Raw genomic sequence first — 16,422 nt, forward strand, 5'->3', positions numbered from 1 at the left:
CTATTTAGAGGGTTGAGATTGTATAACCCGGCAGAGGATATAGTCCACTTAAATGTATAGTGACAGGCGCGAGATAATAGTTCGAAGGAGTCGGCAATCGTAGTGGCGCCATTTCCGTTCCTCCGACCGCGAAGATTCTCAACGAGATCCCATTGATCAGAGTGTTATCAGTACGGTCGAGCCAGTGACTCTGCTTTTCAGGTCGGTTTTCACGCCATGAAAACATTGATTTGCATTGCTCGCGACGGACCTTCGCGTGCACGATCGACGATCTCGTTTATCGATCAAGTGACGTATCTCGTTAACTCATGGCCTGACCGTTTCCCTGAACTTAAATGAATAGGGTCTCGATCTAACATACCGACAGTTAAATGCATCACCCGAAACTTCATTGATTTTTTACTTATTTATACCTATATTAGCGTAGTTAACTACGCATACGGATGCAGTTTGGATCCGGTAATTAACTACACATTAAATACCTCCATGTGGTTTGAATTTATCCAAATCTCTCTACTTCGCGAAAAGATCGATTCTCGAAATGTCACGAGAGCAAAGAGTTTCCTTTCTCTATGCACCGCGAATGCACCGACATAGAGAACTCCCTTTGATCCCTTCGTTTAGGTAATGAATCTTTTTTGGTCACAATCCTGACCGGCGTGACGACAAATAAAACTCGTGATCCCTCAAAGTGTGGATGTTCACTAAATTTAAGTGGTTTTCGTAATTCAAGGAAAACTAGAGGATTATTGAGCGCCTCTCTGCGGGCAGCTCTCTATTAAAAGAACGGAGTTTCTTACGGAGCTCCTTGAATCCAGATCTTCCGGATTTTTGTTGATAATTAGGAGCAACCTCGAGGAATCACGTTCAATTCTCGATCATAAAGCAAAGAGGAAATTCGAACACTTCTCTATGAAAAGTGAAAAGGTAACGAGAATTCGTACGTTAAAGGGTTAATAGAGCGACACGAGTAATTTTCAGTCCATTCTACCGTAGCAGAGAGTTAAACGCAACGAGGTTAACAAAAACAGGGGGAATTGGAGCGCGCAGCGTACGAGTCGCGATTTCTCCGGACAATATATCTTCCCGCTTCTTTTCCGAATCTCACCCCCTACCTTGTTCGACCGTAGATTGACCTTTCCACCGCAGCGTGCGCAGCACAGGATGCTGCAGTGGTTGCAGGTGTGGCCGGCGCCGGCGGCGAACTTGGTTTTCAGGCATATGTGACACGTGGCGTGCAGCTCCGCTCCCGTCTTCTTGTGCTTCTCCGAATAGGCCCGTATCGTGTTCTCGAGGATCTTCACCTCGTCCTGCTTTCGTCTGTGAACAACACCGCCAGAGAAAATTATTTGCCGAGGAAATAGGAAGGGAAAAGTTTCACGACATCGGAGAAGCGCCACTCTCCCGATATTTCAACTAATAAACCAACCCCCTCGCGTGGCTCCCCTTCACAACTTCGTAAAATCGAGATACGTCAAGTTCGTAATTACTTATCCTTTTTCCTTTTATGTAGCGATTTAACCACTCCAAGCCCCAGTGTACTGACGCATTGCAATTATTTTTTAATACAAAGCGCATTTATGTTTAATTTTTCAACATAAATTTCTATTAAATCCAGCCCAGTGTCGCGTTCCTTCGTTCCACTTTTATCTAAGCCCCGACATGATTTCGTTTAGGCCCAACTACTTAATTCCACCGATTCGTGCCCGCAACCACCGAAATCGAGTCACTGAAGTTCTTTGATATTGTGACGAATCTTACACTATATATACATATTAGACGAGAAGATAGGATTGCGAGTGGGTTGCAGCCATGAGTACGGTCACACTTCGATGCCGGAGAAAGTCGATTTATGGCTGAGGTAATTGAACTGGAATGGAATGTGACCGATGCCATCGATTTATTCTGACGGTCACTAGCTCGGAATGCTTCTACGTCTTCCGCCTAGACAGTGAAACTTTAACGGAAGAGTTTGCCACCTTCCTGTCCATTTACGTACTTAGATTCTCAGATTCATATTCAAGCTACCTAATCATTCCGGGCATTATTTCCCCCAAGTTGGCTCATCGAAGAAATTACAGTAACGCCAAAGTGTAGGAATTTGTTTCGCCGACTTGTGGTATATCGTGGCTACCTGGAAAAATCGAAGAGAGATCCATGGAGGGAGACTCGTAAACAATGTTAACAAACGTAATCACAGGGGAAGAACACCGTGACTGGTTCAGGTACGAAGGATTCTAAGCCAAGTAGGTTAACGGCATTGTACGCGAGAGCAAGAGAATTGCGGAAACACTTGGCACTGGGTTACAGCATTTCGACCGGAAGTCTCGGTCTCTAGGTCGCGTGTACGGAACTTCCTCGCTGTAACCGAAGGGTTGTTGGCACGGCTGGGTTCAAACTTGGATCGCCAAAACAGCAGAAATGGTAAGAACACAGCGGGTCCCTTCCAATCGTAATCTATCGGATGACCCCATAAGCAAGCCGGATTTCTTCTCCTACCGAGCTGGTTGAGAATGGACACTGATTATCCAAGAAACGATTCAAAATTTCTTCGCAGAAATACTTCCATTTTTAGTAGAAATGGCGAATATACTTCGGAAAACCTTACAAAAAAACTACAAGAGGTAACAATCGTTATTCATGGAAACCACAGAAACATCTATGGCATAAAGCTGGACTTTGTGTAAACGGATCTTAATATAGGCAGCAGAATAGAAATGAAGTGACTGAAGCTTGAACGTAATTGCCTGGAAGCTTTTGCACGCCATCGTAAATCTTGATGAATTCTGCCAAATTGTGCTTATCGAACCGATACTTCTCAGGATTGCTTAAAGCGTAAACAGAATCAGCGTCCGTATAAAATTCAGCAGCGGACTCGACGGAGCTCGCAACGGAAATTAGCATCGAACAGTCGCGAAGCGGTAACCTAAATCTTGAGTTCGCCAATCGAGACAAAGGTCGCGGCGGCATGTCGCGCAAAGTACACCGTGTCCGCCTACGTTCCTCTAATTACTTTACCGATAATCGTGCGAGTCGCGCGCACGCAACGGCGATCGCCGCGGCTCGTGCTCTTCGCCGCGAGCAATTCAAAGGGTAGCTACACGCACGCGAAAAAAAATATTCTTCCGTGACAAAAGGGTAGATCAAAAGCAGAGAACAGAGCGGAGAAATCTAGGTTACTTAACGAACACCTCCGTGGTTAGCGCTCGCGCTCGAGCGCGACTTTTCTGTCCCACAAAATGCGACCAGGTTCGTCCAACACTTTTCGCGCAAATCGTCCGTGGAAGAAGAATTTTTGCACGCTATGCGACGGAGCTGCCGACATCGTTCGTTGTGCAACTTTTATCATTTCTCCCGCTGTAATTGATTACCCTGAGAAGCTGAACGTCATTCGATAAGGGGAAAGTTGATCCACGTACCGAGGATGAAACGTGATTCACGAGCAATTCCTAGTCCAAAAATAAGTCGGAAATATACAGTAGGAAAGAATCTTCTAATTCTCAACTCTCACCTGAATCGTACCTCTGCAATTTCTTTGTTATTATTACCGTCACTGTATATAGAAAGTACCAACAAATCGAGCCCAGTTTAAACGGAAAAGTTTTGCGTTCCTACTCTTTTATCATAAAAGCCTCTATGAAAATGCCGAATTTGAAAATTTGTTACTTATGCGCGCTCCAACGAAGCCAATCGCACGGGGCGCTGGTACTCTTCGATTGAGCACACATTAAATCATGTTTATCCAAGTAATACACGTATAACAGATTTTTATACGGCAATGATTCGCTTCGTTGAACTGTAAATTGTTGTAAGTGTTTTCCTCGATATTACTTTCAATGTGTTCCTTGACAAAGTAGATGCGTTTTCCATATTTAACGCAGTTGGAACCATAGCATTTAGAGATGTTACATCATGTGAATAGCCTCGACGTCGAAGTACATAAAAATAAGAAATTCCACGAGAAGAGGCCGAGATGCAACAGAACACTCGAACGATATCCTCGATTTCAATTATACGAGAGAATTACGTCGTTTCGCAATGTGCGCACAAAATAGCCTCCACGCAGAAACGGAAAGGTTGCGTTCTATTTTTATTCGTCCAAGCGAATCGCCTTCCAATACGTAAGCGAGACAGCCGTCCGCGTGTATAGAGGGACTAAAATTATCGCGCGATATCAAAGGGTTCGTCATTGCTCGATGATGAGCATAGAGGCTCCTCGTTCGACGTAACGCAAGAAAACGGAACAGCCAGTGGCTCGGTTCTGGACGCCGTGCCGCTAAAGCACACCACCTTTCCGCAGGCCTTCGTCTATATTTCACCGTCCAAGAATTTACCCTGCCAATCCAGTCTCTTTCACACTTCATCCGCGGGCTTCAGCTGCATACCCTATGCATATCCTATGCAACTGCAGCAGCTCGTTACCGAGCCACGTCAAGGCTCGCTGCCTTGCATTTTACATGCGTCCTTACACGTACTCGTCGTCCACATTACATGATCTCGCATCGGTATGGCGAAGCACGCTTTACTCATTACTCTCTCTCTCTCTGTCTTCGGTTCCTCTACCGGTGTCTTTCGCTCCAACGATCCAACCCTCTCGCACCCGGTTCTTTGTCTCCCTTTCTTACCCGTTCCCTCTCCTCGGTTGCTTTCTCACGTTCCCGTGTTCCATCAGCGACAACCTATCAATAAAACGCCTTCCTCGAAGAACGGCGACCATTTTCCTCGGCGTCGCCCCGCTGCGACTTCGTGCCCTGGCACCGTAATTGCATGCGAATAGGGAAGCTGCCGCATCCGTCACCGCCGTACCTCTCGCACAAGCAGGTGCAAAGTCGTTTTTAGAACGAACGATTCGCCAACACCGATAGAACCAAGTGAAAACGTCTAGGAAAATCGGTGGGTCGGCGGTGCCGTCCTGAACTGCAATATTTTACGCGGAATTTTTACGACAAGTTTCGTTGAATCTATTCCGAAACGGCATTTATATATTAGTCACGAGGTTTAGTTTAGAAAATCGATTCGAAGAATACACCGCCTCGTAGACCGAAGAAAATAGATGGACCCAAATTTGTGCAGTCGGTTAATCGTCGAGTACGACATCGGAATTCTTTTAGGAATAGTTAGGAAATATTTTAAACGATCGATCAAGGGTGCATCGTTAATTAGGTTCGCCGAATTGCTGGGGGCTTGAGACAGCAAGTTCTCATTTGACGGAGACGGTGAACGCGAGAACTGGCAGGATAATCGTCTGGGAGTGTGTGCACAACGATGAATACCCTAAATAGAAGATGTAAGAGGTATAAAGCGGTCAAGGACTAACGAGCAGGTGAATCCAGAAAATAGGCAGAACGGGTCGGAGGCGACAATTTGCTGGTCAAGAAATACGTGTAACCGATCGATCGGACATCGTTTCGTCCGTTCAGTATTTCTGATCACCGGCGCGTGGCCGTCCATCGATATTTCGTGGCTCCGACGCTCTCGCCTGACCATTGAGGCTACATACTACTTGCCGAAACGGTACACCGTGACTTCGCCGCTTACATATTTATGTTTGAGGAGCCACGCGAGAATCATCGAGTTTAACAGAAGACCAACGATCATATTCGTTTAAAAATTATGTTTCTAAGAAGCAAAATTATAAATATATACTATTAACAAGAAAAATACATACAAACACGCAGAGCTTACGTTTTACTACACGTTTTGACTTTTAATTAAGGTTTTCTTCGGTACGAAACTGTTAATTATCAATGCTTAAAGCTGTAAAAGTCTAGAAATGTGGAAATTTATGTGCAGATTTAGCAAGAAAATTTAGCAAGATTACCAACTAAAGATCATGATACTTAGAGTCGGCGGTAAATCGATAAACATTGATCAAATAGGTAAAACAAATAAACATTGTCAATTTGAAAAAGAAATTTAGTCGTTATGTATACACTGACAATGAGTCGAAACGATAAATTATAATAAGCTAAAATACCATTCAACTTTTGGAATCGAAGAGGGGCTAATTTCCAAAATCAAAACGTATATCAAATACGTAAACTATGTTTTCCAGGACTATACTTGCTATAATACTTGTTATTACGAAGTATTGTGAATAACATCAATGTAAAAAATAGCGAAAAACATAAGCATTTCATAATATCACAATTACTTAACAAAATTTGATAGTCGATAGTAGCATTGTGTTTCCTATTCATAGTAAACTATATACTTTGAATTCATCGATATTGACATCACTGTAAACATTATGCAAGACATAGGAACGCGATAAAATTGCAAATGGTAGCATTCGCGACGAAAGCGAAGACTGGCCATCTCATATGCAAAACACGTGTAGCAATCCGTTACTTTATAGCTTCGACTTGCAACAGAATAGTCTTTTACATATATTCGTTATCAGCCAACAAATATATACTTGACGAGCCGTTGCTTTAATAAAAACGGAAAAGATGTCGTTTGCGTTGCATAGAAATTAGCTCAATTAGAAATAAAAGAGTGGAAAACAACATCTGAACACGAGAAAGGATTTGCCTGGTTAATTACTCCGGAAAAATAAGAAGGGTAACGGAATCGAAAGACTCGACGTACCTCATAATCTCATTCTCCTTCTCCTCCTCCTGCTTCTGTCGTATCATAACCTCCTCGATGGTGCTCCTCTCCTCGGGGGTGAGGTGCGACATATCAGGTACAGCCGCCATCACGGACGTAAGATAGGAACGTGCACGGGAAGGTCTAATCGCGAGGACTTTGGCGCGACGCGCGGGCCGGCGCACCACCGACGACGCCGCCGATGAGAGACCGCGACGATGTTCGCTCGCCGCGCGGCAATGCTCCTTCCTACGGGATATCGCGTCCTTTCTACGACTACGGGAAGGCTGCGTGGTACGGGGGGAGTCATCCGACACCTGGTAATCGCACCAGCTGGCCGCGACAACACGAGCACGTTTCCGATAAACGCAGGTTACGCCGGGTACGCGTACGTTCCTTGGTACACTGCCGATCGACGCAGCTGGTGCGATGAATCGCGGTCGTTTTGCAAGCTGGAGGATCGTCGACGACGACGTTCGTCTGACTGATTGTTAGACAAACACAAGTAGCCGTTTGGTACCGGATAGCCTTATCGTCGTCGGGCAGGCTCGCTCCAACGCGAGTGTTCAGCTTCGTCGAGGCATCGACGCGACGCTGGCTGTCTCCGCGATCGTCGTCTCCGTCAGCGTCCTCGTCGTCTGTGTCTCTCGTCGTACGATTACCACTGGCTGCATCTGTATGACAAATCATGTTCACAGGCTGTGAGGAGGTTCTCGCATTCTTTCTTCCGTCCCCGGTGTACGTTCTCCGGTCGAAGCCAGCTTCATGGAACGGTGCGAGGCCCCCTGGTCCTCTTTAAAACCGACCTTCGACGAGGTTTCTCCTCGCGTCCTCGATACGATGGCGGCTGCGAGGTTAGAACGCGCGCGATCCGGTAACAGCGCGCGCACCGGGAATTCCCTTCGCCTCGATTCTCTCCTTCGTTGCCTCCGAGCCGATTTCCTTCTCGAATTTCCCTCGTTGTTTACCCTCTGTTCCCTCGGTTTTATCCCGTTCGAACGGCCGAGGTTTTCGAGCGGACCAGCGGTCCAGTTCACGAGTACATCGATTGAAAAGGAAAACGGGTCACGGGTGCCGTTGGTTGCGCTCGTTTCTGCCGTACACACAAAGTCCGGGTTCTTGAACTTTGAACAAACAGCTCCGCGATTCTGATACACAACGCGCGGCAGATGATCGCTTGCTAGACCTCTGACGAAATCGGTCCGTGGTTTATCGCGATCGAGCGATCAATTTGGAACGCTGGATGGTTACGTCCTGCTCCTCGCCTCTCGGATATCTTTTTCGAATTTCGACGATATATGAAAGAATGGTAACGGGTGACCGAGTAACGTTGGTTTCCTACGTGTACACGAGAAGACAGCCTCTTCTCGATAGATGGACGAGTGCGATCCAGCACGCAGCTGTAACAGGATCGAATCGATCCAGATTTACCGAGTATCCAGCGGTTCGTCAACAACGTTCCGCGACCACTGTGACAGAGAACGTTGTTTCAAGTGGCCCGGTCCGCCGACGCTGGAGTTACGTGTATTCCCGCAGGTCGGAGTATTTACAGGAATCCCCTGCCACCTATGCGTCCCACCGTTCCAAAGGATATTTAATACCACAAGTACTTGTCGCTGTTCGCGATTCACGTGGCGGCCGACACGACGATGGGCGCTTTTCGACGTCTCTGCAGCGACCGCGACACCCACACAATCAATCGCCCCGGACCAGATCGTTCCACACCCACGAAACCCGTTTCCCAGCTGACCGGCTGTCCCCCGACGTTCGAACGATCGTCGACGCGTACCGTCAGCTGGTCGCTCCTCCTCAAGAAGACCAGAAATCGTTGCTCTCTTCCCTGAAAATGGAATCTTCTTTCTCTCTCCCACTGCCAGCTCTCTCTCTCTCTCTATCTCTCTCTCTCTCTCTCGTCAGGTTAAAACAGCAACTCACGGCGTTATCGCGAGTGATTCTCTGCAGCGACAGTACGTCGACGCTCGCACTAATTTCACACGCGTGCACCCGAACCACGGAGGCGACTCGGTCGCGGGAATTCAGCTAGACGAACGTTATTGCTCTCTTTCGTGTTCCAAGCGTTTCCTTTCTGTACGTTCGACGCAAGAACAACACACGAATGAGCTTATTCCACACCCCTAGCTCGCTTATGTCCGTCAACGCTCCGCGATTGGTACTACTCTCACTGACGGTTCGTTCTCTCCGTCTCGCTCTTTTACCCTTAGCTATCTTCCCCTCTTCCTCTCACCGTTTCTCACCCTTCTGGCCCGTGCTCCCGCCGCTCGCCTACATCCTTCTCCCTCTACCTGCTCTATCCAGTCCTATCTACCTCGCCCTTACCCTCGTCCGTCTACATTCCCCTCTCGCTATCACACTGTCTCACCCCCGCCTCGTTCGCCAGCGCCTGCACCAACCCTCTCCGCAATGGACTGAAACGAGACAACCGTTCCGCGAAGGGGGCTAATTTCCGGCCACGAATCGACTTCCTGCTCGGATTCGCTGTGTCGAGATCGCGCTAGCCACCAGCGTACGGGGTCTCGTATCGGCTCCTATCGCGGCTATCGTCCATGAAAAAAACCGTGCCGAACCACCGAGAGACCTTTTCACCGTGTGGAGGACACCCTCCCGCGCTCGTTCTCGTTCTTGTGCTTGTATACGACCGCAGTTGCGCGAACTGCTCCCCCTCCCTTTCGCCCTCCCTCCCTCCCTGTTTGTCCATTACAGACCACCACCCAGCCCGCACGAATTCCGGTTTCTCATGCATGTACCGGACCAAGCTTGGGGGAAGGAAATGGAAACGCGTTCGAAAGGACGCCCGTCGCACGCCAAAGTCGTTCCGTACATTTTCACGGATCGTCTTGCACCAGCCTCGTGCCGTTCATTGTTTATCTATGGTGGATGCGCGAGGTAGCGTTGCGTACCGATTCCCGCGCCCGGATGCACCGAAAACCGCCCGTTCATGCGGTCTTAATAAATAATGGGATGCAGCGTACGTCCGAACCAATAAGGACCACAGGCTGTACTTACGTCATGGTAAAACCCCGTATTGATCCAACTATAAACCAATGGGGTTCACCGCCGCAACGGTACCACTTTATTCGTTCTGGCGGTGAATTCGAATGCTAACGAGCGCCGCGACGCCGTACAGTGTGCTGCCCTAACAATTTCATCTCGACGGACTAACGACATGGTAATTTTCAAAAACTTCAAACCATCCCTAGCGTATGATTCAGTAACATCATTGATTACCGATTACCGATCAAATCTTTCTCGTATAATTCGCTACCGCCTGTTTTCATCGACCGCGTTATCCAGGGATCATACAGGTACCACTCTAAAAATAAAAGTGTATTTACGCGTAAGCATCTATGTATGTATGTATAACGGTATAATGCAATGGAAAATTGACACACCTTTGTGTTTATTTTTTCTTTTTTTAACTGTAACAGCTTGAATGAAAACCATCGCTTCGCTTACTCCGTGTAGCCAGAACCCGGGAAAGTATGAATAATCCAGGCGAGAATCGTAGCGTCTCGATTGTCGTCTGTGACGACCATTGTCTGGACGCTCTGATCCGAGATGAAATACTTCAATAGCTTCGTGTACCGTTTAGATTCCTCTCGGTAAGGAGAAATAACAGAGGCGGGCATGTTCCTGTTTCGTTTTGTAGTTACGAGACATTAAACGCGATAGTAGACGACAACGTTGTCAAAGGTTCGTGCGGTTGGTACGGTGCTCGAAATTCAACCTCATTTACGGGAAATTTTGGATCACTTTAAGGTTTTGCACATTCGGAGAAATTTAAGCGCTGCTCGTGAAATGCTCCACACACCTTACTTGCTGTCTGCGATTAAATGTAATTATTATGAAATTTTTTTGTTATACTTTAATGTTACGCAAGGTATTGGAATATATGTATACGGGACCTTCAATTTTCAAATTAACTGCTGATAGAAATAGAAGTTGCTACAGACATCTGCTTGATACATGTCCGATAGAGTAATACTGATGCATCCGACTGTAGAAGGCCATAGCTAATGTTCAAATAATATTCTCTTGAGAAAAAACATCTCGTGCGCGTCGTATGTGATCAAACGATATAGTTCGCCTTTGAAAGCTAGAATCACTTGACGCTGTCCGCATTATAATTACTCGTATTACCATATTCTCCTTAATCCAGGGCAATTATACATATGTATTTTAACCCTTTACGATCCTATATCGAGTGTGGCTCGACAAAAATGTAGCGAAATCAGAAAATTCGGAGTGCAAAGGGTGACTAGCTTATAACTTCCATTTTATATTACGTTAAATTTAAGAAAGCTTATCCAAGGATGTCGTTCACGATTAATTTTAACTTTCGCCAACTACCGTCGCCTGAAACTGGTAGACTTTACCAACCTGTTCCCTGTATCTGTTTTTATGGTATACAATATGCGGGTACGCATGATTAATGATACCTGGAATAAAGCCAGAAACACTCGGTCGTCGTTTCCATCGATGCTATACGCGACAATCGCATTTTTTGTAGTATTAATACCCTTCCTGATAAATTATTTTTATCAGTGAAATAACTAAATTTCCATACACAATCATAAATAATATATATTTATCTTTCTGCACGTAGGTCTGAACTCGTTTCAGGTTAAACTTACAACGTGTTGTACAGAATTTAATATAAAACCAAATTTACAAAGTGGTTTTTTGTATATACCAGTAGTCGTACGAGCTATATTTACCTATATTATTGTATTTTATAATAAATGCGAACACTCGCATTAAATGATACAAGATAAAACGGTGTGCGATATGTACATGTATGTACAAATAGTCTTCGAGAGTATTATGGATTAAAAATTAAAATCCGATATAGAGAATAACTGAAGATAAGTTATCTTATACCAAAGTAAATATACGTTAAAAATTTGGCACAATTACAATGGTGCGATGCACGATAACAAAGTCACGGTTGCTGTTCAAGCGCTGTAAACATAAACAACTTATAATGCAAAATTCGAGACCAAGCAGTTGTTGTTACAAATATTGTGAATCAACATTTCAATATAAAAGTCCCCTTTCCTCAAATTGAAGTTGTATTACATTACGTAATTTACGTGTATTTACATTATTTTGACAGGCAGTACATTTTTAACAATTGTTACTTACAATTGTGAATATTAAATTCGTCGTATGTAATAATAATCATTGGAAAATTCCGATTGAATTGATCATATTTCAAATAAATTAAAATCAATGAATCTTGGCTTAGTTTTACCAGACTTGCCATTTGCACACTTGGGTATCGTATACGTCCTCAATATTTTATACTTTTCGTCCTGCCCCGTGTCTCCCAAAAATGATCTCGATCGGTAGTAATCGTCACGTAAATAAATTTATTACGATGTACTTACGATGTAGTTACTTCTTCGCTATTCGAATACTTAAATTTTTTAATTAATTTTAAAATGTGCATTTTGATCAAACAATATGTATTTAGATAAAAAAAGAATACAATAAAAAAAAAGAGGACGATAAAAAATTCTAAAATATTTATTACACGCGTTGACATACTTTATAGAAAATGTGTATCAATTCAGTCAAAATGTTATCAAAACCATGTAAATCCTATCAAGTAACGATTACTGGATACGTGTAAGCGTGTTAATTCTTTTTCATTACTGTTTATCGTAGTTCTTTATATAAATTTAAAACATTTTTGTTTATCGTGCGGTATTCTTGTCTTAAATAATATCGAATCAGCTCGATATTGTGTATTTAAAAGTGGCATATATCCAAAAACCTGAAACGAAAAGTTAAAATTTCTATATTTATTAAAAATGCACGCTGCAATCTTCTGACATTGTTTCTCTTACTTACTTGAGAGAAGAAGTTAATGCACTTGTGTCTTTCCCGGAAATGTGTGTCATCTTCTGAAAGAGAAACTGGGCAGCCAGGACATCTAAAGGTCCAGCGTGATGTGACCTGTACAAAATGAACATAACAAAAATGGAATGTTCATATTGTAAATATAATCATCATTTTACTGACCTTAACAGGTGGTTTTCTTGTGATGTGGGAGATGAGGAAATTCATAGCGATATCCTCGCAATTCATATATTCGTCAACTTTATCTCGAATGGCTTGCGGTAACCAATGAGTGTAGAGATATGTGTAATGCTTATGAATGAATGCAGCACCAGTTAGAACCATTGATAGCTCACATGAATAATTAGAATTATAGTTCCAGGCATTGTGATAATTCTGGTCCCATGCATGAAAACGGCCAGGAAATCCAACTACGCGATCTCGATGTTCTCTCCACACTCTATAGACACGATCAATATATTCATATCTAACTTTTTTAATGTGATATACATAAAAATAATTACAAGTACCTAAATCCAAACATAATTTCATCGTGTCTTAAATGAGCATCATCGTCAATTGACAAGACAGCTTCTGTTTCGATAGCATCGAATGGAAGAAACCTATTATTTAAACTATTCCTTGGTGCCTTTATGACCTAAGTACAAGAAATTTTTTTATTTAGACAATGATTTAGAAAATGTTTCTGCTTTCATTAACGAAACAACATAATATATTACATGAATTGGAACTCCAATATCTGGCCACTTTAAGTCTTCCATAGGTGATTTAGGACTATTCCACACTACTACAACTTTATTTAAATATGGTAGCCCATAAAGCCGAGCCAAAGAGTTTATAAGAACCTGTTCACGTTCATAAGTTAACATTACAATTGTATATTGTTCTCTCGGATAATTTCCACCTAAAGCTTCGCTAAATTCTTTGCCAGCGCCTCCTGCCCCTTTACTAATTGGTCTGAATCCTACTTCAGATCCTAAAATTGGTAAAATATAAATGAAAACGTTCATATTAACGGACATGTTGAATATTAATTTTGTTTACCAAGGAATTTCGCGTCACTGGGAAGGACGGTATCGAAAGGCAATTGAGGATATAAATAGAATGGATCCACCCAATCGTTCCAGATTTCATTGCTTTGAAGTAACATTGTGGTATAATTTCTCTTAAAAGCTGGGGATGGATATGGTGGTTCAAGAGGACCCAAACTTTCCTCAGCTTCTGGCTCGGTAATAATAGCATCAGACTTTAAAGGCTACAAGAAAATAGAATGATTACGAATAATGAAACACAAACAATGTAATTGAGTTTTACAGTGGTTACCACAAAGCTTTCATTAAAGACACTTGGACTGGCAGTTTGAGGTGCTGGCAACGGGGGTATACCGAGTCGATCCCTAATTACTGCTACAATAGTATCTACTGCACCCTGTGCAGTACTTAGGTAGCGTTCCCATATTAGTCTGCCCTGTCTACGCATACTTAACAGATCAGTATCAGGTACTGCACGCAACAGAAAATGCATTTCAGTTACCCTGGCCTAAAATTCAAAATATAATTTAATGCAGAAACAACATTACATTAAGAGTACAGCATATTTTCTACCTTTGGCAAAAAAATTGCTGCCCTACGCCAACTAATAACTTCATTGTAACTCAATATTATTTGATCGCCACCTAAAAAAACTGGAATCGATCCCGACCGTAGAGCTTCATACAATCTAGCTTGCATAGAAGAAGTAGTTACGAACGAAGCATTGCTGGGTGCTAAAATTAAAGCAAACGTTGATTCCTTTAATATATTCTTCCTCGAAGACTCGGTTCCACACAGGGACCAGTCAAGAATTTCTATTACATTCTTCTCCTCTGATGCCGGTATACATTCAAACTGAATAAAAAATTTATCCAAGGTCATTCCGGTACTCATATCTTTCAGATGTTGGATGATGAACATATCCAAATTGTTCTCATCGACTGCTAATCTTTCTAAATCTACATCAGCATCATCATTTTGATGTGTCATAGTTGTAACTCTTGGAGATCTCATTTCTCCTTGAAAAGATAACAAATATTTTCTTCTTGCAGGTAACATATGAGAACAATCTTGCCATACATCTCCACCCGGAGGTCCCAAAATTGGAGGAATGACCAGATCAAAACCTTCACGAAACTGATTTCTATAAAATGTTGATTGCACTATTATAGCTCTTCCTGTATCTAGGTTGTTAAAGACATTTCCAGATTCTACAGATAGATCTCTACGTGCTAAGTTTAATAAAATGTGATTTCTGCCATCTCCACCCCAATAAGGAAGTGCATGCAATTTTCTTATATCGATAGGCTTTTGGTAATTCTTATCAATTTTTTGTTCAATTGGAAGGACTTCTCCTATGAGTACAATGTATATACAAGCTTCAGCTGCATTTGCAGTAAGATGTGGATTGTATCCTGATAAATATAACATATATCTTAGATAAAAATGTACTTGTATATGTATATAAATTCATAAATTCATTAAGATACAGATATACCTAGCGTCTGTTTAATAGTAGTTTTTAGAAATCCGTCAACACCCCAACCAGGATTAACTATCGAAAACTGATCCGGATCATATAAATATATTGGGAAACCACTTGTTAATGCACAACGACTATGATCAAAACAATTGTACATTCTGCACGAATGTGGCATAATACTTTGTAATACTACAGGAACGGAATCCATTAATATCCGCTTAGGAGGTGCCAATTCTGGTGTATTTCTTTCTACTGCTTCTCTTTGAGCTACTTGAGCTTGTTCAACACTGATTTTTAATCTATCAAGATCAGTCTGCTGATGCAACAGTTCCTGCTTTAGCTCATCAATTTTTTGAGTTAAACTGCTAACTTCAACTTGAAGCCTTTGCCTTTTTGCACTTAAGTCTCTAAGTTCGTTATTTACAGAAACTTTAATATGTAGCATCTCCTCAATTCTCATTTTCAACTGAGAAGCTTTCATTGGAGTAAAATCTTCAAAAGCTTCCAAAGTAGAAAATGTACGATAAATATCTCTGTCTGGAGAATCAGACTCCACCTATAATATAAATTTCATTATTGTAAATGAATTTTTTATACTTGATAATATTTCATACATATTCAGAAAATAAACAATACCTTTGACAAATAATAATGAGTAAATAATGGTACAATAAATAAAACAGCAGAAGTTAACATTATAATTCTAGATAACTTGATATGTGTTATCCAATGACAAATTTCTCTTCCACTTCCATTTTGATGATATAATGGAAGTAATTCAAATATGCTTCCTCCCATTGTGATTGTTATAGACAATTGTTCATGGTTATTTAAATCTTAAATTACTGGTGTTGCTTTCTGATTGTTTGACAAATTTCTGTAAACACAATAAGGGAACTGAAACATACTAAACATGAAATCTTACATACAAAATTATCAATCTATATAAAACATTAGCATCTTTTCATATCCACAATGACAAAATTATAATACTAAGGAACGTATGTATATCTCACCAAAAACATGATAATAGCGGAATTTTTATTGGCATTATCGATTAGTAAGCTAAAAAGGAAATTATGCTTCTCTCAGTTGTTTGTCAATTATAATTGGCGTTTATTATAAATGAATCATGGACTTCATTATAAAAGAATCCAGGAATATATACTATCCTTTGAAAAAGATTAAGTCAAATGGAATACGTGATGACAGTTGTCAAAATTACTTCAACACCACTTCCATTCGAAGACTGGCATAGAGGTTATTAATTATAAATCAGCATCGATATCAACGTTCTTGCTTCCCTCCATTTGTTTATTCCACTTATTCGTCCGTTTCAGTGGGTCCAAGCCACCAAGCTCACGTATTAAAATTTGGTACAAAGTTTGTAGCGCCGCGTAGGAAAAATTCACCCAACTAAAATGTGGAGTGGAT

General features: G+C 42.2%; 2 protein-coding genes across 6 annotated transcripts in view; both read right to left on the bottom strand.

Annotated features, from left to right (window-relative positions):
- The window catches only part of LOC128877077 (regulating synaptic membrane exocytosis protein 2), a 66,619-nt gene extending 59,538 nt beyond the window's left edge, over positions 1 to 7,081 (bottom strand). For 4 of the 5 annotated variants that reach the window (XR_008457184.1, XR_008457185.1, XM_054124050.1 and 1 more), the window contains exons 1-2: positions 6,592 to 6,847; positions 1,116 to 1,320 (exon numbers count right to left, since the gene is read on the bottom strand). Coding sequence is in view for 2 of the 5 variants with exons in the window: in XM_054124050.1 (XP_053980025.1) it covers positions 1,116 to 1,320; positions 6,592 to 6,701 (315 nt within the window). In the remaining 3 variants the exon portion in view is untranslated. Of the gene's footprint in view, positions 1 to 1,115; positions 1,321 to 6,591 lie in introns of all 5 variants that reach the window. The other variant, XR_008457186.1, reaches the window with a different exon arrangement.
- A 4,094-nt stretch (positions 7,082 to 11,175) lies between these two features.
- LOC128877078 (exostosin-3) lies at positions 11,176 to 16,334 on the bottom strand. The gene is made up of 11 exons (XM_054124052.1): positions 16,005 to 16,334; positions 15,625 to 15,865; positions 15,004 to 15,544; positions 14,079 to 14,920; positions 13,798 to 14,013; positions 13,519 to 13,729; positions 13,194 to 13,450; positions 12,984 to 13,111; positions 12,637 to 12,913; positions 12,466 to 12,570; positions 11,176 to 12,388 (listed from the first exon to the last, which is right to left on the bottom strand). The coding sequence occupies exons 2-11, from the start codon at positions 15,784 to 15,786 to the stop codon at positions 12,284 to 12,286; spliced, it is 2,844 nt and encodes a 947-aa protein (XP_053980027.1). The 5' UTR covers positions 15,787 to 15,865; positions 16,005 to 16,334; the 3' UTR covers positions 11,176 to 12,283.
- Positions 16,335 to 16,422: the final 88 nt, after the last annotated feature.

The sequence above is a fragment of the Hylaeus volcanicus genome, chromosome 5, assembly GCF_026283585.1.
Source record: "Hylaeus volcanicus isolate JK05 chromosome 5, UHH_iyHylVolc1.0_haploid, whole genome shotgun sequence".
NCBI classification, from domain to species: domain Eukaryota; kingdom Metazoa; phylum Arthropoda; class Insecta; order Hymenoptera; family Colletidae; genus Hylaeus; species Hylaeus volcanicus.